The 22,631-nt window shown below is 42.4% G+C and overlaps 1 protein-coding gene across 1 annotated transcript in view; it reads left to right on the forward strand.

Moving 5' to 3' along the window:
* Window positions 1–22,631, forward strand: part of HTT (huntingtin) — a 188,082-nt gene that overhangs the window by 13,018 nt on the left and 152,433 nt on the right. The window contains exons 2-3 of the mRNA XM_011935439.1: window positions 8,491–8,574; window positions 19,142–19,262. Coding sequence (XP_011790829.1) covers window positions 8,491–8,574; window positions 19,142–19,262 — 205 coding nt within the window. The remainder of the gene's footprint in view (window positions 1–8,490; window positions 8,575–19,141; window positions 19,263–22,631) is intronic.

Below are 22,631 nucleotides of genomic sequence, written 5' to 3' on the forward strand. Positions count from 1 at the left end.
TTTTTTTAGTAGAGACGGGGTTTCACCGTGTTAGCCAGGATGGTCTCGATCTCCTGACCTCGTGATCCACCCGTCTCGGCCTCCCAAAGTGCTGGGATTACAGGCTTGAGCCACCGCGCCCGGCCGAATTTCATTCTTAAGTGAACTCTGGCTGACAACAGAGTGAAGGGGAACATGGACAAAAGCAGAAACCAGTTAGGAAGCCACTGCAGTGCTCAGATAAGCATAGTGGGTTCTGTCAGGGTACCGGCTGTGGGCAGTGTGAGGAATGACTGGATTTTGAATGCAGAAGCAACTGTACTTGTTGAACTCTGCTAAGTATAACAGTTTAGCAGTAGCTGGCATTATCAGTTAGGTTTGTATTCAGCTGCAAGTAACAGAAAATCCTGCTGCAATAGCTTAAACTGGTAACAAGCAAGAGCTTATCAGAAGACAAAAATAAGTCTGTTTGGGGAAATTCAACAATAAGTTAAGGAACCCAGGCTCTTTCTTTTTTTTTGAAATGGAGTTTCACTCTTGTCACCTGGGCCAGAGTGCAATGATGCGATCTTGGCTCACTACAACCTCCGCCTCCTGGGTTCAAGTGATTCTTCTGCCTCAGCCTTCCGAGTATCTGGGATTACAGGTGCACACCACCATGCCCAGCTAATTTTTGTATTTGTAGTAGGGACGGGGTTTCATCATGTTGGTCAGGCTGGTCTCGAACTCCTGACCTTAGGTGATCAACCCTCCTCAGCCTGCCAAAGTCGTGGGATTACAGGTGTGAGCCACTGCACCCGGTCAGAACCCAGGCTCTTTCTTACACTTAGCTTGCAAACCCTTGTTCTCATTCTTTTCCCTTTGTATTTTTATTGTTGAATTGTAACAATTCTTTGTATATTCTGGATACTGGATTCTTATCAGATAGATGATTTGTGAAAACATTCTCCCTTCCTTTGGATTGTCTTTTTACTTTCTTGATCATGTCTTTTGAAGTGTGAAAGTTTTTAATTTTGATGAAATCTGGTTTATCTAGTTTGTCTTTGGTTGCTGTGCTTGAAGTGTCATATCTAAGAAATCATTGTCTAATCCAAAGTCAAAAAGGTTTACCCCTATGTTTTCTTCTAAGAATTTTAGAGTTTTACATTTAGATCTGATCCATTTTGAGTTAATTTTTATATATGATTCAGGTAGAAGTCCAACTTCATTCTTTTGCATGTGGTTATTCAGTTGTCCCAGCACTATTTGTTGAAGAGACTGTTCTTTCCCCATGGAATTGTCTTAGTATCCTTGTTGAAAATTCATTGTCCTTGATTGTATAGATTTATTTCTAGACTCTCAGTTCTACCTATTGGTCTTTATGTCGATCCTGTGCCAGTACCATATAGTTTTGATTACTGAAGTTTGTGTCAGAATTTACATTCATGAAATGTGAGTTCTCCAACTTTGTTCTTTTTCTTTTTTTTTTTGAGACGGAGTTTCGCTCTGTCACCCAGGCTGGAGTGCAGTGGCCGGATCTCAGCTCACTGCAAGCTCCGCCTCCTGGGTTTACGCCATTCTCCTACCTCAGCCTCCCGAGTAGCTGGGACTACAGGCGCCCGCCACCTCGCCCGGCTAGTTTTTTGTATTTTTTAGTAGAGACGGGGTTTCACCGTGTTAGCCAGGATGGTCTCGATCTCCTGACCTCGTGATCCGCCCGTCTCGGCCTCCCAAAGTGCTGGGATTACAGGCTTGAGCCACCGCGCCCGGCCAACTTTGTTCTTTTTCAAGATTGATTTGGCCATGCTGGGTCCCTTGCTTTTCCATACGGATTGTAGGATCAGCTTGTCAGTTTCTACAAAGAAGCTAAGGAGGATTCTGAGAGGGATTGTGTTGAATCTGTAGATCAACTTGGGGAGTATTACCATCTTAACAGTATTGTCTTCCATCTATGAACATGGGCAAACTTTGTGTAAACTGTCAGATTTAGGTATTTCAGGCTCTGTGGGCACAATGTCTCTGTCGCAGCTACTCAGCTCTGCCATTGTAGCATGAAATAGCCATAAGCAATATGTATGAGTGTCTGTGTTCCAATATAATTTTATTAATGACAAGGAAATTTGGATTTTGTATAATTTTCACCTGTCATGAAATATTATTTGATTTTTTTGGTCAGTCATTTAAAAATGTAAAAACATTTCTTAGCTTTTGAACTGGCCAAGCATATGCAGGTTATAATTTTCCCACTCCTAGGTTAAAATATGATGGGACCACCTTTGGAAAGCATTTTTTTTTTTTTGAGATGGAGTTTCGCTCTTGTTGCCCAGGCTGGAGTGCAGTAGCACGATCTTGGCTCACCACAACCTCTGCCTTCCAGGTTCAAGCGATTCTCCTGCCTCAGCCTCCTTCGTAGCTGGGATTACAGGCATGTGCCACCATGCCCGGCTAATTCTGTATTTTTAGTAGAGACGAGATTTCTCCAGGTTGGTCAGGCTGGTCTCGAACTCCTGACCTCAGGTGATCTGCCCGCCTCGGCCTCCCAAAGTGCTGGGATTACAGGCATGAGCCACTCTGCCCAGCCAGAAAGCATTTCTTTTTTGGCTGTTTTTTTGTTGTTTCTTTAATTAACTAGTTTTGAAAATTATAGAAGTTACACATATGCATTATAAAAACATCTCCAAGCAGCACAGAAGATGAAAAACGAAGCCCTTCTTGTAATTCTGTCATTTTTGTTTAACTTCTAAGAACAAAAGTATTTCTTGTGTCTTCTTCCCAGATTTAAATATGCATATACAAGCATTTAAATGTGTCATTTTTTGCTTGACTGAGATCACATTACATATGTATTTTTTTACTTAACAATGTGTCATAGACATTGTTCCATAGCAGTATCTGTAATTCTTATTAATTGCTATGTAATATTGTAGAATTTCTTTTTAAAAGAGGACTTTTGGAGATGTAAAGGCGAAGGTCTCCCATTATTCTGGCTGTACAACGTTCTGGTGACATATTCTCTCTACCCTGAGAAGTCCCCATCCCCATCACCTCCATTTCCTGTAAATAAGTCAACCACTTGGTAAAAGACCTTTGAATGGATCCACACTCAAAACATTTAGTCTTATTCAGACAACAAGGAGGAAAAATAAAATACCTTATAAAGCACTGTTTCATATGTGTTAAATTGGATCAATTTGGGTGCTAGAATGTGTTAGAGACATGATATGTCCATAGGTCCTTGCTATCACGGTGAGGTCTCAGGGACAGCAGTTTGGTATCATTTGGGATCTCATAAGCAGATTCTCTCTGCCTGACTTAACAAATCAGAGTCTGCGTTTTAACAGGTTCAGTGAGTGACTTACATGCACATTGGAGTTTGGGAAGCTCCACTGTAGGTGCTTAGACCTTACCTTTGTTGTTGCTAATAACAATGCAAGCATTTGGGAGGAAGACCTGAGTTGCTTGTATGTGTCCAGGTGTAGCTGAGGTGGCCTTGCTTGTCTGCTGTAGGGCCATTGAGCATTTGTGTAGCTGTGATGAGTGAGCTGAGGTGAGCCTGCAGAGAGCTCCCAGCCATTGGTAGCGGGACTCGCTTAGATGAACTAAAAGGACCTGAGCATCCACTTTGGGGAAAAACAACCGAATGAAAGGAGAGGCAACATGCAGTTTTATTCAGGGTACGAAGGAGAGCTGTGGTTAGAAGGTGACATTTGAATGGAAAGGGGCCAAGCCATGTGTGGAGCAGGAGAAGAGAGGTCCAGGCAGAGTTAACAGAAGGCAGAAATGCTTTCCATGTTTGAGAACTAGGAAGGATGCCAGTGGCTGAAGTAAGATGAAGGACAGAAATAGGGGATGAGGCTGCGAGAGATGAGAGGTTATTGACGAGGGTCTTGTGCACCAAGATAAGCTTGTGTGGTCAAAACAAGTAGTTTACTTTTTGGTTTTAAAAGATCACTTTGGCTGGGCGCAATGGTTCATGCCTGTAATACCAGTACTTTGAGAGGCTGTGGTGGGAGGATTGCCTGAAGCCAGGGGACCAGCAGAGCCAACATAGCAGCACCTATAAGGTCTCTACAAAAAGCTTTTAAAAATTAGCTGGGTGTAGTGGTGTGTGCCTGTAGTCCCAGCTACACAGGAGGCTGAGGAGGCTGGAGGATTGCTGGAGTCCAGCCGTTTGAGGCTGCAGCGAGCAATGATTATGCCACTGCACTACAGCCTGGACATGAGAGTGAGACCCTGTCTCTAAATATATGTGTATATATAAAAGAAAAGATCACTTTGACAACACCACATGCTGGTGAGGATTTAGAAAAACTAGGTCACTTATTGCTGGTGGGAATATAATGTAGTACGGCCACTCTGGAAAACAGTTTGGCAGTTTCTCATAAAACTGAATATACAATTAGTGTACAACCCAGCAACTCCTGCAATCCTGGGTGTTAATCCTAGAGAAATGAAACCTTCATGTTCACATAAAAACCTATACTCAAGTGTGCATAGCAGCTTTACCCATAATATCTAAGAACTGGAATCAGCTCAGATGTCCTTCTACAGGTGAATGGTTAAACTACTCAGTAATAAAAAGGAATGATCTACTGATAGCATGCAACAGTGTAGGTGAAGTTATGCTAATGAAAAAAGCCTATCCCAAAAGGGTACATATTATATGATTCTATGTATATAACGTTTTTGCAATGACACAGTTTTAGGGATGGAGAATAGATTAGTGGTTGCCTGGGGTTAGAGATGGGGTTGTAGAGTAGGTTAGGGGTGGCAGAGGAGAGAAAAGAGAGGGAGGTGAGTGTGGTTATAAAAGGACAACACAAGGGGATACTTGTAATAGAAATGCTTTGTCTTTTTTTTTTTTTTTTTTTTTTGCAGACAGAGTCTTGCTCTGTTGCCCAGGCTGGAGTGCAGTGGCATGATCTTGGCTCACTGCAATCTCTGCCTCCTGGGTTCAAGCGATTCTCCTGCCTCAGCCTCCTGAGTAGCTGGGACTACAGGCACCCACCACCACACCTGGCTAATGTATTTTGTATTTTTTTTCATAGAGACGGGGTTTCATTATGATGGCCAGGTTGGTTTTGAACTCCTGACCTCCTGTGATCTGCTGGCCTCAGCCTCCCAAAGTGTTGGGATTATAGACGTTGAGCCACTGCACTCGGCCAAGGAAAGAGATGCTTTGTCTTGACTGTGGTGGTGTATAGAACTTGTATAGAACTAAGGCTGGGCACGGTGGCTCACTCCTGTAATCCCAGCACTTTAGGAGGACGAGGCAGGCGGATAGTGACTTCAGGAGATTGAGACCATCCTGGCTAACATGGTGAAACCGTGTCTCTGCTAAAAATACAAAAGATTGGCCGGGTGTGGTGGCTCACGCCTATAATCCCAGCACTTTGGGAGGCCGAGGCGGGCGGATCACAAGGTCAGGAGATCGAGACCATCCTGGCTAACATGGTGAAACCCTGTCTCTACTAAAAATACAAAAGCAAAATTAGCCGGGCGAGGTGGCGGGCGCCTGTAGTCCCAGCTACTTGGGAGGCTGAGGCAGGAGAATGGCGTGAACCCGGGAGGCGGAGATTGTGCCATTGCACTCCAGCCTGGGTGACAGAGCGAGACTCTGTCTCAAAGAAAAAAAAAAAAAAAGAAATTGTATAGAACTAAATACACAAATGAACAACAGTAAATCTTGAAAATCTAAGTAAGATCACTGGATTGTATCATTGTCAATATTCTGGTTGTGATAATGTACTATATTAAATAGTTTTGCAAAGTGTTACCATTGGGGAAAACCGGGTAAAGGGCACACTGGATCTCTGTTATTTCTTACAACTGCACGTGAACCAATAATTATCTTAAAAAAACTTCAATTCAAAAAAGTCTGCCTTGATCCAGTTGGGAGGCTACTGAAGTAATCAAAGCTAGACATGCTGGTGTCTTGTGACTGGTAGCAGTGTTGATGGTAAGTGGTCAGATTCTGGATCTCTTGGAGGAAGATCTGACAAGATTTGTAGATTCTTTAAAAAAAATAAGGGCCGGGCGTGGTGGCTCACGCTTGGGAGGCCGAGGAGGGCGGATCACGAGGTCAGGAGATTGAGACCATCCTGGCTAATATGGTGAAACCCTGTCTCTACTAAAAAATACAAAAAACTAGCCGGGCGAGGTGGCGGGCGCCTGTAGTCCCAGCTACTCGGGAGGCTGAGGGAGGAGAATGGCCTAAACGCGGGACGCGGAGGAGCTTGCAGTGACCTGAGATCCAGCCACTGCACTCCAGGGCGAGACTCCGTCTCAAAAAAAAAAAAAAAACACCATGAGATTAGGCCGGACACGGTGGCTCACGCTTGGGAGGCCGAGGAGGGCAGATCACGAGGTCAGGAGTTCGAGAGCAGCCTGACCAACACGGTGAAATGCCATCTCTACTAAAACTACAAAAATTAGCTGGCATGGTGGTACGCACCTGTAATCCCAGCTACTCGGGAGGCTGAGGCAGGAGAATCGCTTGAACCCGGGAGGTGAAGGTTGCGTCACTGCACTTCAGCCTGGGCGACAGAGCAAGACTCCATCTCAAAAAAAAAAAAAGAATGATAATTCACATACCATAAAATTAACCATTTTTAGAATTAGTTCTTTGATAATTTATAAAATGTGATTATAGAATGCTGTAGCGTCCTTGAGTTTACATGCCCCTCCTTACACTTGTGTGCCTGTGCAGATGCCTTGACTACACAATTAGAGGAGGCTGACTGAGATTTGTTTAATTTTTTTTGAGGCAGAGTCTTGTTCTGTCCCCCAGGCTAGAGTGCAGTGGCGCAATCTTGGTGCACTGCAACCTCCGCCTCCTGGGTTCAAGCAATTCTTCTGCCTCAGCCTCCCGAGTGCCTGGGGTAACAGGCGCCAGCCCCCATGCCCAGCTATTTTTTGTATTTTTAGTAGAGATGGGATTTCACCATGTTGACCAGGTTGGTCTCGATCTCCTGACCTCAGATATCTGCCGCCCCAGCCTCCCAAAGTGCTGGGATTACAGGCGTGAGCCACACCTGGCCGTTTGTTTTAATTTTTAAGGTGAAGTTAAAGTGACTGCATTTACCAAAAGTGGTTGAGAAGCCAGGACTGTTCTTATCCTGTTTTTCCAGTTCTTGCTCAGAGCAAGGTGGTTTATTTTTCACTTAAGTACTATACTTACTTTTCATGTAGAACAAGTCAGTTTGAGTTATCAGTTCGTCATCTAACTAAATTCCATGGGGGAAGGAATTAGTTTTAGTTTCTTAAACTTCCAAGGTTGCTTATTGGACAAAATGAGATAGCAAGGCAGTGTTTTTAAGTTAGATTTTTTATTTCTTTGGTAGTATAATTTTCTCAAAAACTTAGTAGTCTTTTAGTTGTTTTTAGTTGGTCCTATGTTTTGCATCACCCCTCTCTACTTTATTTTGATAGTGCCTATTGCGAAGACATCTGAAGCCATAGGTTTGGGTGGGAAGGAGGCACCTTTAGCCTGATCATCTTTGCCAGGCTGTTTATCTCCTTTTGCTTGGCTGAGAAGTCTTAATAGGAGGCTTATTCCCAGCTATTTGGGGATATAGAAGCGGTTAGCCATTGTTTATGTTTTACTGAGGTCTGTGTGGTATGTTGACTGCAATCAGTTACCGATTTTGAGAATTGAAGGCAGCCTGGTATATAGAGTAGGTATTATATTGTGTTCCTTTGAATTGAATTTCCCATCTCTTGTAATCTTTGCCATCATCTTCTGTGAAAAAAAAAAAGTTTCTAATCAAACTATACCATTGGTTGTAAGATGCAGTTTGGCTTTAGTGCTGCTAACACATGATCCAAACGTGAAATTGAGTATTGGTGAAATACAGAGGAGATTTAAAGCCAGAAGACCTGGGTTTAAATGCTGGCTCTATGACTTCAAATCTGTGTGTTCTTGGGCACGTCATAGTTGGCACTTCAATTTCTTCTCTCCGTAATGGGGGAAATGAGGCCAGTCATGGTGGCTCATACCTATGATCCCAGCACTTTGAGGGCCAAGATGGGAATATCGCTTGAGGCCAGGAGGTTGAACAATTGGGCAACATAGTGAGGCCCCGTCTCTACAAAACATTTAAAAAAAATTAGCCAGGCCCAGTGGTGCATGCCTGTGGTTCCCACCACTCAGGAGGCTGAGATGAGAGGATCCTTTCAGCCCAGGAGTTTAAGGCTAAAGTGAGCCATGATTGTGCTACTGTACTCTAGCCTGGGCAGTAGAGCAAGATCCTGACTCTAAAAAAAAAAGTAAAATGAAATAAAATCGGGGGAAATGAACTGCTTTAGTAACATCATCTGTTTTTTCTGTGCACAGTGTAGCTTGAAAGCCGTTGGTGAACTCATGCACTGTGCTTCCCTGTCCAGATCCCCATTCTGCCCCCAGCATGGAGTATAACAGTTTATTAATAGTAGTCGAGAAACCCTCATTGAATGAATGAATGAGGTATAGAAGTAAATGGAGTGGGTAATTGAACACATACTCATTTCCTTCTTCTTTTTTCTTATTTTTAGAAAGAAAGAACTTTCAGCTACCAAGAAAGACCGTGTGAATCATTGTCTGACAATATGTGAAAACATAGTGGCACAGTCTGTCAGGTAATTGCACTTTGAACTGTCTAGAGAAAATAAGAACTTTGTATATTTTCAGTCTTAATGGGCTAGAATATTCTGTGTCCCAGTTATTTTAAATGGATTCAAAAATCCATGAAGAAGGACCCTTTTCCCATATTTCTGGCTATGTACAAGGATATCCAGACACTAAAATGAATAATGTTCCCTTTTTGTAATCTTTTATGCAAAAATTAAAACCATTATGGTAATTGAACAACATGTTTATGTTTAGTTAACACCCTTAGCAACTATAGTTATTTTAAAATCCTCTGTGGTTTGATATTTTTGCATTTGTTGTAACAGTGGGAACAACACAAGGCGGTCCACTTTGTCTCTCTCATTTGCTCTTTTTGGCAGTTTGCTGTCCTATTGTACTGGTGCTCCTAGCAGTGGCTGGAGTCCACTCCTCTGTGCTTTGGGATTAGTGGGGTCATGGAGCATTGACTGAAGGTCAGCTTTCCTTGCTTGATCTTTCTCACTGGGGTGAACTAGCAGCACCTTCTTTTGTAGCTGCTTTGCTTTTGACTATCTTTCTGACCATTGTTCCTAGTAGCTGTAGATGGTAAATATATTTAGGCCTGTTTCCAATGGCTGAGTAGGAGACATGCACCTATGATATCTGAAATCTGTTACCCAGATGGGCGTGTGTGAAATAGTTACCTTGCTTTACTTTCCCTTGGAATAAATAATTCATGTTATTTTCCTGGTAGAAGCTAGAAAAAGCTCTTTATAGTCAGTCAGAAAAGAATTTTTAGACAAATAATCTTGATTTTAGTACTGACAAAAATGTGTGGTGATTCTTTTTTTTAGTTTTTTTTGAGACGGAGTTTCACTCTTGTTGCCCGGGCTGGAGTGCAATGGTGCGATCTCGGCTCACTGCAACCTCCGCCTCCTGGGTTCAAGCGATTCTCCTGCCTCAGCCTCCCGAGTAGCTGGGATTACAGGCATGTGCCACCACGCCCAGCTAATTTTGTATTTTTAGTAGAGACAGGGTTTCTCCATGTTGGTCAGGCTGATCTCAACCTCCCAACCTCAGGTGCCCGCCTCAGCCTCCCAAAGTGCTGGGTTTACAGGCGTGAGCCATGGCACGTGGTGATTAATTTGTTGTTTTAAAAAATTTCCTCTTGGCCATTGCTTTTCACTGTTTTCTTTTTATTGTAGTAAAACACATATAACATTTACTATCTTAACCATTTTTAGGTGTACCGTTCGGTATATATACTCGTAATGTTGTACAGCCGTCACTGCCATCTACTTCATAAAGTTTTTCATCTCTCAAAATGGAACATCTGTCTTCATTAAACTCCCGATCATCCATCCTTTCCTGTAGCCCCTTTCTACTCTCTGTCTGTATAAGTGTAACTGCTCTGGAGACCTCATATAAGTGGAATCCTACAGAATTTGTCTTTTTTTTTGGTGATCTGCTTATTTTTAATGCCTCTGTGCATTTGTATTATATACTTTCAAAGTGATTTCAGAAAACCTTTTCATTTTAGGTTAACTCATTTCTATTGTTTGTGAAATACTGTGTATGATTCTGTTCTGTTTCTGTCTAATTTGTAGAAATACTGTGGGAAGAAAATGAAATAACAAATGAGCATATGTCCTGAAAATAAAAATATAAAAATTCTAAGTTAGCATGCTATTGTAGAATACAACACTATGATAAAAGTAGGAAAAAAAAAGTTTGAATTCTGTGTCTGCTGCCTGTGTAAGCTGGGTGACTTTAGATAAGCTTTAACGTGTTTGAGCCTTACTGGCTCATATTTGAAATGTAATCCCTCTTTACACAGTTCTTGTGGGATCAGACGATGCATGTGAAACACTGTGAAGAAGTAACTGCGATAGATGTGTTCATTAGCCACCTGAATGGGAAGCACATCCCATTGCGATGCCCATCATCCAAAGCTATATGTTATCTTTACTATTTTTGTTTTATTGAGACGGAGTCTCGCTCTGTCGCCCAGGCTGGAGTGCAGTGGCGCCATCTAGGCTCACTGCAATTTCTGCCTCCTGGGTTCACGCCATTCTCCTGCCTCAGCCTCCCAAGTAGCTGGGACTACAGGTGCCCACCACCACACCTGGCCAAAGTTTTGTATTTTTAGTAGAGACAGGGTTTCACTGTGTTAGCCAGGATGGTCTCGGTTTCCTGACCTCGTGATCCGCCCACCTCAGCCTCCCAAAGTGCTGGGATTATAGGCATGAGACACTGTGCCCAGCCATCTTCACTTTTTTTGTGAAATGACTCTAAATGCTTGGCAAACATTTGGTGATTGTTCATCTGATTTTCACCATCCAGGTCTCAGAGAATATAATTTCTCTCTGAAAGCTTATTGACCCAGGAAACAAGATCTCTTCCAATCTGAGTGCATCAGGCTTTATTCTTGTCATTTTGTCTTTTGAGCATTTTCAAATGGAATTCATGGAATGTTGGCTCATATTCACATATTAGTAAAGTACGTTGAGACATCTTAAGATTGATTTGTGGTTCTATTTGCCATATTAAATCAAAATAATAACTGTTAATGGTTTTCACATTAGTCTGTCTCTTGTTTTTATGGAGTAATGCTGAGTTCATTATGCTTGTTCTACAGAAGAGCATGTTAAAAGGATTTTTTGGGATCAGAGAGGTTATCCATGGTTTCATAGGATACACTCTATATTTTGCAGGGATTTCAGGGTATATAGCTGAAGGTGATATTTTATATAAATATGTTTTATGGAAACTTACTGATCATCACTGTTTCCTGTTAACTCCCCTAAAATATAATTAAACCTTTGGAACTTTTTTATAGCTTTTGTGCTAGACTGATTTTTGTCTCCAATGAGGTTATATAAATGGCAGCTTCTGAGGTTTTCAATGTAGGAAGTCATTTAAAACCTCATGTAGGCCGGGCGCGGTGGCTCACGCCTATAATCCCAGCACTTTGGGAGGCCAAGGCGGGTGGATCACGAGGTCAGGAGATCGAGACTATCCTGGCTAACATGGTGAAACCCCGTCTCTACTAAAAATTAAAAAAATTAGCTGGGCGTGGCGGCAGGCGCCTGTAGTCCCAGCTACTCAGAAAGCTGAGGCAGGAGAATAGCGTGAACCCGGGAGGCAGAGCTTGCAGTGAGCCGAGATCGCGCCACTGTACTCCAGCCTGGGCGACAGAGTGAGACTCCATCTCAAAAAAAAAAAAAAAAAAAAAAAAACCTCATGTATATTGTGAAAATGTAGTCTGCTTTAAGCTCTCTAAAGAGGTCTAAGTTACTGGTTCCTAAGTATGGATGAGCATCAAAATCATCTGGAAAATTTGTTAAAAATACAGTAATGGAGGTACCTCACTGACCTGTTTCCCAAACACACTTCTGCATTCTGTTTGAGTAGGTAGGGCCTACACATTTTTCACAAGTATTCTCTTGGGAATACCCAGGAATGCTTGCTTGAGCAGCCTCTTACAATGTCATATACCTTGATAAAGTGGCTAGGTAAAAATAAATATACAAAAATCCATCGCTCTCCCATATATTAGCAAAATCAGCTAGAAAATAATAACTTTTAAAGATCTAGTTCACAGTAGCACTGAAGTATTGAATTCCAAGGAATTGATAAGAAATATGCAGAAACTTTATAAAAACTTCTGTTAATGTTTCTGAAAGATATAGGTGACCACTTTCTAGACAGGAAGATTTTATATCATTAAGTTGAATTTTCTCTAAATTAACACAGAAATTTAAAATAATCTTGATCAAAGTTCTAGTGGAGGTATTTTTGAACTTGTTCACTGTAAGAATAAATACATAACTGCAAAGAATATCTTAAAATCATCACTAGGCCCGGTGTGGTGGTCCATGCCTGTAATCCCATCACTTTTGGAGGCCAAGGCAGGCGGATCACCTGAGGTCAGGAGTTTGAGACTAGCCTGATCAATGTGGTGAAACCCTGTCTCTACTAAAAATACAAAAATTAGCTGGGTGTGGTGGTGCATGCCTGTAGTCCCAGCTACTTGGGAGGCTGAGGCAGAAAAATTGCTCGAACCCAGGAGGTGGAGGTTGTGGTAAGCCTAGATGGCACCACTGCACTCCAGCCTGGGTGACAAGAGCAAAATTCTGTCTCAAAAAAAAAGAAAAAAAGAAAAATCAATGCTAATATGGTGAGACTTGATATATGTGACATTAAAATAGTGATTGGACATTAGAACCGGTATAGAACAGAAAGAAGAGTATGTGTATCTGTGTGGATTTGTGATGGGTGTAACATATTTGTATTAGTAGGGAAATGAGGGAAATGATATATTTCTCTGACTTTGGGACAACATTATATCTCTACCTCATATTGCAAACAAGCATAAAATTCTGATTAATTACCTAAATGTGAAAAAATGAAATACTTTCTTCAAAAAATGTAATCTTAGTTTGAGGAAGGCTAACATTATACAGGAAAAACTGTTTTGACTGGAATATAGTTCAATACGTCAAAATCCACCTTCAACAAAATTGAAAGTAAATTGAACTTGGGGAAAGTATTGACAGCATGTAGGTCAAAGGTTACTAGCCTGTGTAAAGAGCAATTATAAATCATTAAGAAAAGACTGTCAACCCGTCGGCACCTTGTTCTCCGACTCCCAGCCTCCGGAACTGTGACGAGTAAGTGCCTGTTGTTTAAAACACCTAGTCTATATGTAGTATTTTGTTATAGCAACTCAAGCTGATTAGGACCCTAGTAATCAGTAGGCTGAGACTAAAACGAAAATAAGAACCTTTTTTACCTATCAAGTTGGCAAACATTAAGAATATGCAGATTTTTGTCAGAGGTGATACAACCTTCTAAGAAGGAAGGCAATTTGGGAAAACATAAAGCTTTAGATTATTATGTGTCTGACCTAGGGCGCTTACCCTAGGAAAGTGTGTAATGATATTGGTGCAGTGCTGTTCATCCCATTAGAAAATTAAAAATAACCTTAATAGCTTACCACTAAAAGGGGGATTGAAAAATTAAGATACATTTATTTATTTATTTATTGAGACAGGGTCTTGCACTGTTGCCTGGGCTGGAGTGCGATGGTGCGATCTCAGCTCACTGCAACCTCCGCCTCCTGGGTTCACATGATTCTCCTGCCTCAGCCTCCCGAGTAGTTGGGAATACAGGCTCACACCTCCACACCCAGCTAATTTTTTGTATTTTTAGTAGAGATGGGGTTTCACTGTGTTGACCAGACTGGTCTCGAACTCCTGACCTTGTGATCCATCCCCCTCGGCCTCCCAAAGTGTCAGGATTAGAGGCGTGAGCCACTGCACCTGGCCAGATACATTTATACAAGAGAGTGTTAGTTAACATTCATAGATTTTTTTTTTCTTGTTTACTTTTTATTAAAAAAATTTTTTTTTGGAGACAGGATCTTACTCTGTCACCCAGGCTGAATGCAGTTGCACAATCATAGCCCACTGCAGCCTGAACCTCTGGGCGCAAGTGATCCTTCTGCCTCAGCCTTTTGAGTACCTGGGGGACTTTAGGCAGTGCTGCTATACCTGGCTAATTTTTAAATGTTTTATAGATGGGATCTTGCTATGTTGCCCAGGCTGGTCTAGAATTCCTGGGCCCGAGCGATCCTCCCACCTTGGCCTCCCAAAGCACTGAGATTACAGGCATGAGCCACCACTTCTGATCAATAGATATTTATATTTGTGACTGGAAAATATATTAACAATGTGTTAAGAAATTCAGTTAAAAAATAATGAAAGATTTTTGCTTCTAGCTAAGATAGAATAACAAGGATAGCATTTATCTTCTTGCCTTGAAATAGTTGAAAATGGATAAAATATATGTAACAGTGGTTTTCAAGTTATTGGGCATCAGGCAAAGAAGAGTAGTTATCACAGGAAAATTAATGTGGAGAGCTCTACAATTTCCTTACATTGCTGCCTGGCCATGGCAAGAGGAAAAACTGAGAGGAAACTGAGGCTGAGCCAGTGGTTTGCTGGGTTGAGGAGGCAGAGCTGGGAGTCCAGAGATGCAAGGTGGCTAGAGCCCGTACGGAAGAATGCCAGGGAAGACAGCTGCAGAGGGAGCTCTGGAGAACTGCACAGTACCCTCTCAGTACCCTCTCATGTGTGTAGCTGAGTATTGATGAGCACATGCTCGTGAGGAAATGACCCAGGGCTGCAGGTAGAACCACTTAAAAGGATTAGAAGGAACAATTGCTGAAACCTACACAGGACCAGGAAGAATTTGTAATCACACAAGTCGGAGTGGAAAACTTCAGCTCTCGTAGAGCAGCAGGTAGAGTACTCAGAAGGGTTTGCCTGCCTAGCCCCAGACTACGTTTCGTTACTCTGACCCTGCCTAATATTAAAAAGAGATTAATTAAATTAATTGTTTGCAACAAAAATAATATATTTCAGTGTTTATAACATGTAGAAGTGAATTGTATGACAATAGCATAAAGGCTGGAAGAGCAGAAATTGACATGTATTTGTGCTGGACAGAATAATGTTCCCCTCTTTTCCCAAAAGATATTGAGTCCTAATTCCTGGAACCTGTAAATATTACTTTATAAGGAAAATGGTTTCATGGTGTGATTAAATTCAGGATCTTGAGATGAGGGGGCTGTCTTGGATGATTTGGGTAGGCACTAAATGCAATCACATGTGTATGCAAAGGAGGCAGAGGGAGATTTTACACACACAGAGAAGGCCATGTGAAGATAGAACAGAAAGATTTGAAGGTGCTGGCCTTGAAAATTGGAGTGATGAAGCTATAAGCCAAGGAATGCAGTAGCCACCAAAGCTGGAAGAGGTAGGAGCCATTCTCCTTTAGAGCCTACTCTAGAGGGAACGTGGTGCTGCCAGTGCCAGTTCCTTAATTTCAGCTCAGTGATACTAATTTTGGACTCTGGTCTCTAAAACTGTGAAAGAATAAATTTTTTTTTGTTTGTTTTAAGCCACACAGTTTGTGGTAATTTGTTACAGCAGCTGCAGGAAACTAATTTCTGCTGCGTGTGAAATGGCATCATATCATTAAGATAGATTGTGATAAAGGTACATAGTATAAACAATTAAGCAACAACTAAAAGCACAACAAGGAGTTATAGCTAATGAAACAAAAAAGGAGATTAGAATCATAAAAATAGTGAATCCCAAAGAAGCCAGAAACAGGGGAAGTGGCAGATAAAGGAAAGAAAGAGCTTGATGGTAGATTTAAACCTAGTTATGTCAAAAAGGACATTAAATGTAAAAGATACTTTTCAGATTGAATGGAAAAGTAAGACCCAGTATATGCTGCTGCCTGCAAGAAACATATTCTAAATGTAAAGGCAAAAATAGCCTACAAGTAACAGAACAGAAAGAGGTTCACCGTGCTTACCAGAATTAGATGCAGGCTAGACTGGTTCTGTTAATCTCAGACAAAGGGGATTTCAGAGCAAAGGCTACTGCCCAGGATGAGACGGTCGTTTCATAATAACGAAGGGGATTCGTTCATCAGCCCCACATAGCAAGCTGGAATGTTTATGCACCTGACTACAGAGCTAAAATACACGAAGCAAAGCCTGACGACTACGAGTAGACACAGACAAATCCACAGTGATAGAGATTTCAGTAGCCTCTCTCAATGATTTGTAGAACACGTAGCCATAATATCTGCATCTAGAACACTTGAACGACACCATCCCTATGCAACCTGATTGGCATTTACAGGACACTCCATCCGGCACCAGCAGAAGAGACACTCTCTCAAGTGCTCACAGAATGTCTGCCAAGATAGAGCAGATGCTGGGCCATAAAACAAGTCTCTAAATTAAACGCATTCAAATTATCCAGAGTATGTTTTCTGACCTCAGTATCATTAAGTTGGAATGTATTATAGGAAGATAACCTGGAAAAGCCTCAGATATGTGGAAAAACTCATTTCTAAGTGACCCATGGGTCAGAAGTGATGTCAAAAGGGAAATTTGAAAGTCTTTTGGATTGACTGATATGAAAACAATAGATTTCTATACTTGTGGGGTGCTGTTATAGTATAGTAAAGGGAAATTTCTGGCATTAAATGCCTGTTTTAGGAAAGAAAGATTTCAAATCAGTGACCTCAGCTTCTACCTTGGGAAACTTGAAAATGACAAGCAAATGGAACCCAGAGCTACCAGAAGGGCCAGGTACAGTGGCTCACGCCTGCAGTTCTGCCACTTTGGGAGGCCGAGGCAGGTGGATTGTTTGAGACTGGCAGTTCAAGACCAGCCTGGGCAGCATAGGGAGACTCCATATCTACAAAAAACACAGAAACTTAGCCAGGTGTAGTGGCATGTGCCTGTAGTCCCAGCTAACCAGGAGTCTAAGGTGGGAGGATTGCCTGAGCCTGGGAGGTTGAGGCTGCAGTGAACTGTGATTGTGCCACTGCGCTCCACCCTGGGCAACAGAATGAGACCCTGTCTCAAAAACAAAAACAGTTACTAGAAGAGTGGACATCATAGAAGAGCAGAAGTCAGTAAAATAGAAAACAAAAATACATAGACAATCAGTAAAACCAAAAGCTAGTTCATCAAGAACATCAATAAATTGGTGAGACTGATAGGAAAAAAAGTGAAGTCACAAATTATCAATATCAGGAATGAGGGAGATGACAGTAGTATAGATTATATAGATATTAGAAGGACTATATGAGGCAGGTGCGGTGGCTCACGCCTGTAATCCCAGCACTTTGGGAGGCCGAGGTGGACAGATCACCTGAGGTCAGGAGTTTGAGACCACCCTGCCCAACATGGTGAAACTCCGTCTCTACTAAAAATACAAAAATTAGCTGGTCGTGGTGCTGTGCGCCTGTAGTCCCAGCTACTCGGGAGGCTGAGGCAGGAGAATTGCTTGAACCTGAGAGGCAGAGGTTGCAGTGAGCTGAGATTGCGCCATTGCACTCCAGCCTGGGAGAGCGAGACTCCATCTCAAAAAATAATAATAATAAAAAGGAGTATATGGGAATGTTATAAACAACTTTATGCCAATAAATTTGATAACTTATAGATGAAATAGGTAAGTTCCTTGAAAGACACACAAACTATTAAAGCTCTCTCAAGAAGAAATAGATAAACTGATTAGCCCTATATCTATTTTATTAAATTTAAATGTTAAAATCAATATTTAGTTACTGGAAAACTTTTAAGTGTGGTTGGAAATGGTATATGAACTTGTTCAACTGAATTTTATGAAGGCTAATCACAGGTAAAGGTTTTCTGATGAAAATTTAGTGTCTGAATTGAGATGTGCTGTAAAAAATGTTGTTATGTATCTTAATCATTTCTTCACATTAATTACATGTTGAAATAATACTTTGGGTGTATTGGGTTAAATGAAATATTATGAAAATCTTACCTGTTTTCTTTTTACTTTTGATGTGTCAGCTGGGAAATATAAAAGTGTAGCTTCCATTTTGTTTCTGTTGACAGTACTGCTTTGGAGCACAGTGTTGGAATGATCTAGCTTTTCAAAGACCTTTCCTCAGTTCGTTATTCAGGACTGTATTCCACATAGATAAGGTCTGAAATATTGCTAAGTGGCACATTTTGTTTTATGCCTTTGTAAGTTTGTTGATCATTACTGATGTGGACCTTTGGTGCCTCTTAGGCTCATGGCTATCTTCCAACCATTGTTTGCAATTTTTACCTAGAGATAAAGAGACAAGGAGATTTGGTTTCAGAGTAAGTTAGATTGAGATCATGAAAGAGCAATCTCATTTTGATGCTTCAAAAATAGCACATCCCCCGTATTACTGGGATTTGCTATTCTTGGACTTACTTCAAGAACATCCTTGTGTTACTGGTTTGGATGCTTCCGAATGCTGTGAAGTCAGTTTCATGGACGTGGCTCATCAGTTTAGCTCTCTCTTGGCTTTGTTTAGACAGTTGGAGCATGATGGCTTAAACAGCTTCTTTCAATTAAACATTTACAAATAGTTTACGAATAGTAAACTCCAGGTTTTGTGACTCTTTGATAGTTGATCTAGCACAACAAAAACACAATGTGACCATGATCATCTGGCATCTTAGGGTGAAATATGGTTATACTTTGGCCCATACTGAAAGCAAAATTAAAAAGGGGCAAGAGAGATATACTGCTGAACTGATTTTCAAGGTTCCAAGAATATTATAGGTTAAGAGTAAAAGTAAACTTTTGACAGAGAGCAGCGGGTTTTCTGGGATTGAAGTATCTGAAGTTTTCAAACAAAAATTTAAAAAGAAAAAATGAGAATTGCCTTACAAGTACAATCTCTTCTTTTTTAAAAAATAAACTTTATTTTGGAATAGTTTTCGATTTATAGAAAAAAATTAGGGTAGAGAGTTTTCGTATACCCTACATCCAGTTACCCCAGTTATTATGTTAATTTAGTGTGAGACATTTTCATGTTTAATGAATCAATATCGATATGCTGTTAACTAAAGTGCAGACTTTATTCAGATTTTCTTAATTTCTATGTAATGTCCCTTTTCTGTTCCAGAATTCCATGCAGGACACCAGATACCTCATTACATTTCATTGTCATGTCACCTTAGTCTCCTTTTGACAGTTTCTCTTCTTTTTTGCTTAGAAATTCTCCAGAATTTCAGAAACTTCTGGGCATCGCTATGGAACTTTTTCTGCTGTGCAGTGATGACGCAGAGTCGGATGTCAGAATGGTGGCTGACGAATGCCTCAACAAAGTTATCAAAGTAAGAACCATGTGGATGGTGTTCTCCTCAGAAATATCATTGTTGTAGGCTAAGAGAAGAAGCCATCGTTGAGTGTTCTTCTGTTTTGAGCCCCTGAGGATGTCTGCACTTTTTTCCTTTCTGATGTGTGGTTTGGAGGTGCTCGGTATCTGCCTGCATTGCTTGCCACACCTGCCTGGTCAGAAGGAACTGTGTTGACCCTTGTGCCTGCATGGTGCCTAGGTCAATGAAGGGAACCAATGGTGGCCACTGGATGCTCCTGGGAAAATGTCACTACAGGTACCAGAGAAGCCAGAGCTATGCCCACATTTCTATGAGTCTCAGTTTTCTTAACTATAAAATGGGATCAAAGTTTTTGTGGCATGTGTATGAGTGTGTGTCTGTGTGAGGATTAAATGCACTAATTGCCACTACCGGATCCTCAAAGTGGTAACAAGTATTCTTATTAATCATGACATCCTTACACTCTTATGCAGCAAGATTGATGGGTGTGGCACTGCTTCTCTTTTCCCATCACATGGATTCCATGCTATCCTTTTGCCCAGGGAATCTTTCCTTTGTGGCTAGCACTTTGTTGTTTGGGTAATCACACTTTCTGTGGTAGGATGCTGGCTTCTCTGGAGTCTTGGGATTCTAGCTCCCTCTCTTGTCCCTAGAATGGTCACTGTCTTCTCTCTCTGCTTGCAATTGCTGCTTTGCTCGCATCTCACTCATGCGGTGACCCGTATCAGTTTCACCTTGTTCTTTGTGCCTGCTGGTCGTTGGCACCACTTGCCTGTGAATGGCATCCCATAGCGTATTTAGGGCCTCCTTCCAGTTAAGCTTGCTTTTCCACAGGCCTAAATATCCTTGCTTGCTTCTGTTATTCCCACTGGCACGACCAGGGCGGTCTTTTTTGGATGAGACAGGGTCTCGCTCAGTCACCCAGGCTGGAGTGCAGTGGCTGATCACGGCTCACTGCAGCCTTGAGCTACTGGGCTCAAGCTATCGTCCTGGCTTGGCCTCTTGAGTAGCTGGGACTACAGGCATGCACCACCATGCCCAGCTAATTTAAAAAATTATTTGTAGATATGGGATCTCGCCAGGTTGCCCAGGCTGGTCTTGAACACCTGGGCTCAAGTAATCCTCCCTCCTTGGTTTCACAAAGTGCTGGGATCACAGGTGTGAGCCACTGTGCCTGGCCCTTGATGTTTCAGTTCTTGATATTTGGTCCTCAGAGTCAGAAAATCTAAAAAGAGGACTATCCCAGGTTGCCTTGGTTCACGGCAAATGGGACGTTAAGAGGGCAGAGAAAACAATATGACCAGAAACTCTTCTAATGTTGGTCATTTAACGTGTAAGTATTGTTCTTTTTTAAACCTCCTTCATCTTTTTCTAGGGATTGCTGGACACAGGGGCTTGGTGTGTCTGAAGGCTGTAGGCCATGGCCCTGGGTTGTGGTTTTAGGTCTTAGGTGCTCTTCCTGGTTGTCTCCTTTCTTCTTTCCCATTTCCTCTTCTTTGTTTCCAGCCATTTCTCCCTTCTGCTTAAGTTTGGTGCAGCAGGGTTTGGCTGCTCTCAGATTCCTGCTCCCTCAGATGACGCAGTTGCCAGGCCCAGTGGGCTGGCAGTGGGATCAGGATCTGGCTAGGTTTGCTCTCACTGTGGCAGAGGAGGGGCGGGCGTGGGAGAGCACGTGTGACCCCAGCCAGGTGTAGGGAGCACAGGCATGGCCACTGAGCCTTCAGGTCCTAGACTTTGTCTTCTCGTGAGTGTGGCTGTATGTGTGTGGTGAGAACCAGGTTCTACTTAGCCCAGGAAAATGTAGAGAAATGCACTGGGTGTCTGACATAGCCTGGCAGCACGCCTCCCTCAAGTAGGTTAGTGTCAGGCGGTGAAGCATGTATGTCCAGCAAGAACTTCCTATGTGGCATAAAGTCTCCGTTCTGTGAGGCACTGACAAATCACCACCGTCAGGAGGCTGAAGTAATTTCTGTCTAGGGAGGCAGGGAAGGCTTCCTGGAGACAATAGCCAATAGGTGAAAGGGTAGATTGGAGACCTCCTTAATCATCGCTGCCTCTTGGCTCGAGGGGTGCCAGGAAGCTGTGGAGGCTGAGAGGAGGGGGAACCCATCTTATGCTGCCAGAGAGTGGGACACCCTGAGGGTCAGGTCAAGGGGTTGTACCTTGTTGGGTGGAGAATTAGGGGCTCTTGAAGACTTTTGATGTGGTCAGGGGAGTGTATCATTTAGGAAGAGTGACCTGGTAAGGAGGTGGGATAGAGGAGGACAGAGGTGGGAGGGAGTCCAGGTGGGAGTGAGTAGGCCCAGCAGGAGTGCGGGACCTCGAGCGAGGATGGTGGCAGGGCTGTGAGGAGAGGCAGTCACCTGTGTGTCTGCAGAAGCAGGGGCAACAGGGAAGAGGCCAGCGGTGCGCTGCCATCACCCAGCGACTGGCGTAGGTTGTGAGAGCCCATTCTCTGCTCTTAGGAGGGGCCGAGTTTTAGTTTTCTCTTATAAAATAAGCTTGGTGTTTGTTTACAAAACATTTGTAAAGCTAAATCAAGGTTTGATAAGGCTTCTAGTTTTATTTAAGAAGTAATGTTTAAATAAATGTCCAATTCGCTTTGCTCATTTAAGGACTTTCAGGACAAATTCAACAACAGGATCAGGATTTAAACATTTCTGAGATGTTGTTACCCCTCCGAATTTCCCAGAACGTGATCTGGTTTTGATTTTCAAGCTTGCTGACCCAGTAGGTTAACCCACAAGTTTTACTAAGATACACCTCAGTCCATTTATATCGACTGCCCATACCACAATCAAAGAGATCATCGACTGATGTTTGGCACAGCTTCCTCCCTCTTGGGTGGGCAAGCATTTGGAAGAGAAGGCTCCTATGGGTGAGAGTGGGGCACCAAAGTCTTCCCCATCCTGTCCCCTAGCTTGAGAAACCCTTTCCTAATGTGGACTTTGTGCCGTTAGCATCGTTACTGGCTTGAAATTGACCATGTGGACATAATTTCTGGTTTAGCCTCACAAGTGAGCAAGGAGGGTTGAGAGATGTGCTGTGAGGAACATGGGGCCCCAGCTGGCCGTGGGCTCTGGGTCAGGGGGGCAGGGGACCATGGGCGTACCTGACAGTGAGGAGGGGCCACACCTGCAGAAGGCATGCGGGACTCGGCCTCGAGAGTGTTCTGGGCCAGAGTGCGGGTCTGTGGTTTTCTAAGTACACCCACAGTGCCTGGGACCCTGCAGATGTCCAGGGCACCGTCTGAGCCTGTGTCATCCAACAGAATGTTCTGCTAGTGAAGATTGAAGATTTACTCCAGGGGCTTTAGGATTTATATACAAAAATAAAAATTATATACCTATACTTTTTTTTTTTTTT

Source organism: Colobus angolensis, unplaced genomic scaffold (assembly GCF_000951035.1).
Source record: "Colobus angolensis palliatus isolate OR3802 unplaced genomic scaffold, Cang.pa_1.0 Scaffold143, whole genome shotgun sequence".
Classification (NCBI taxonomy): Eukaryota; Metazoa; Chordata; class Mammalia; order Primates; family Cercopithecidae; genus Colobus; species Colobus angolensis.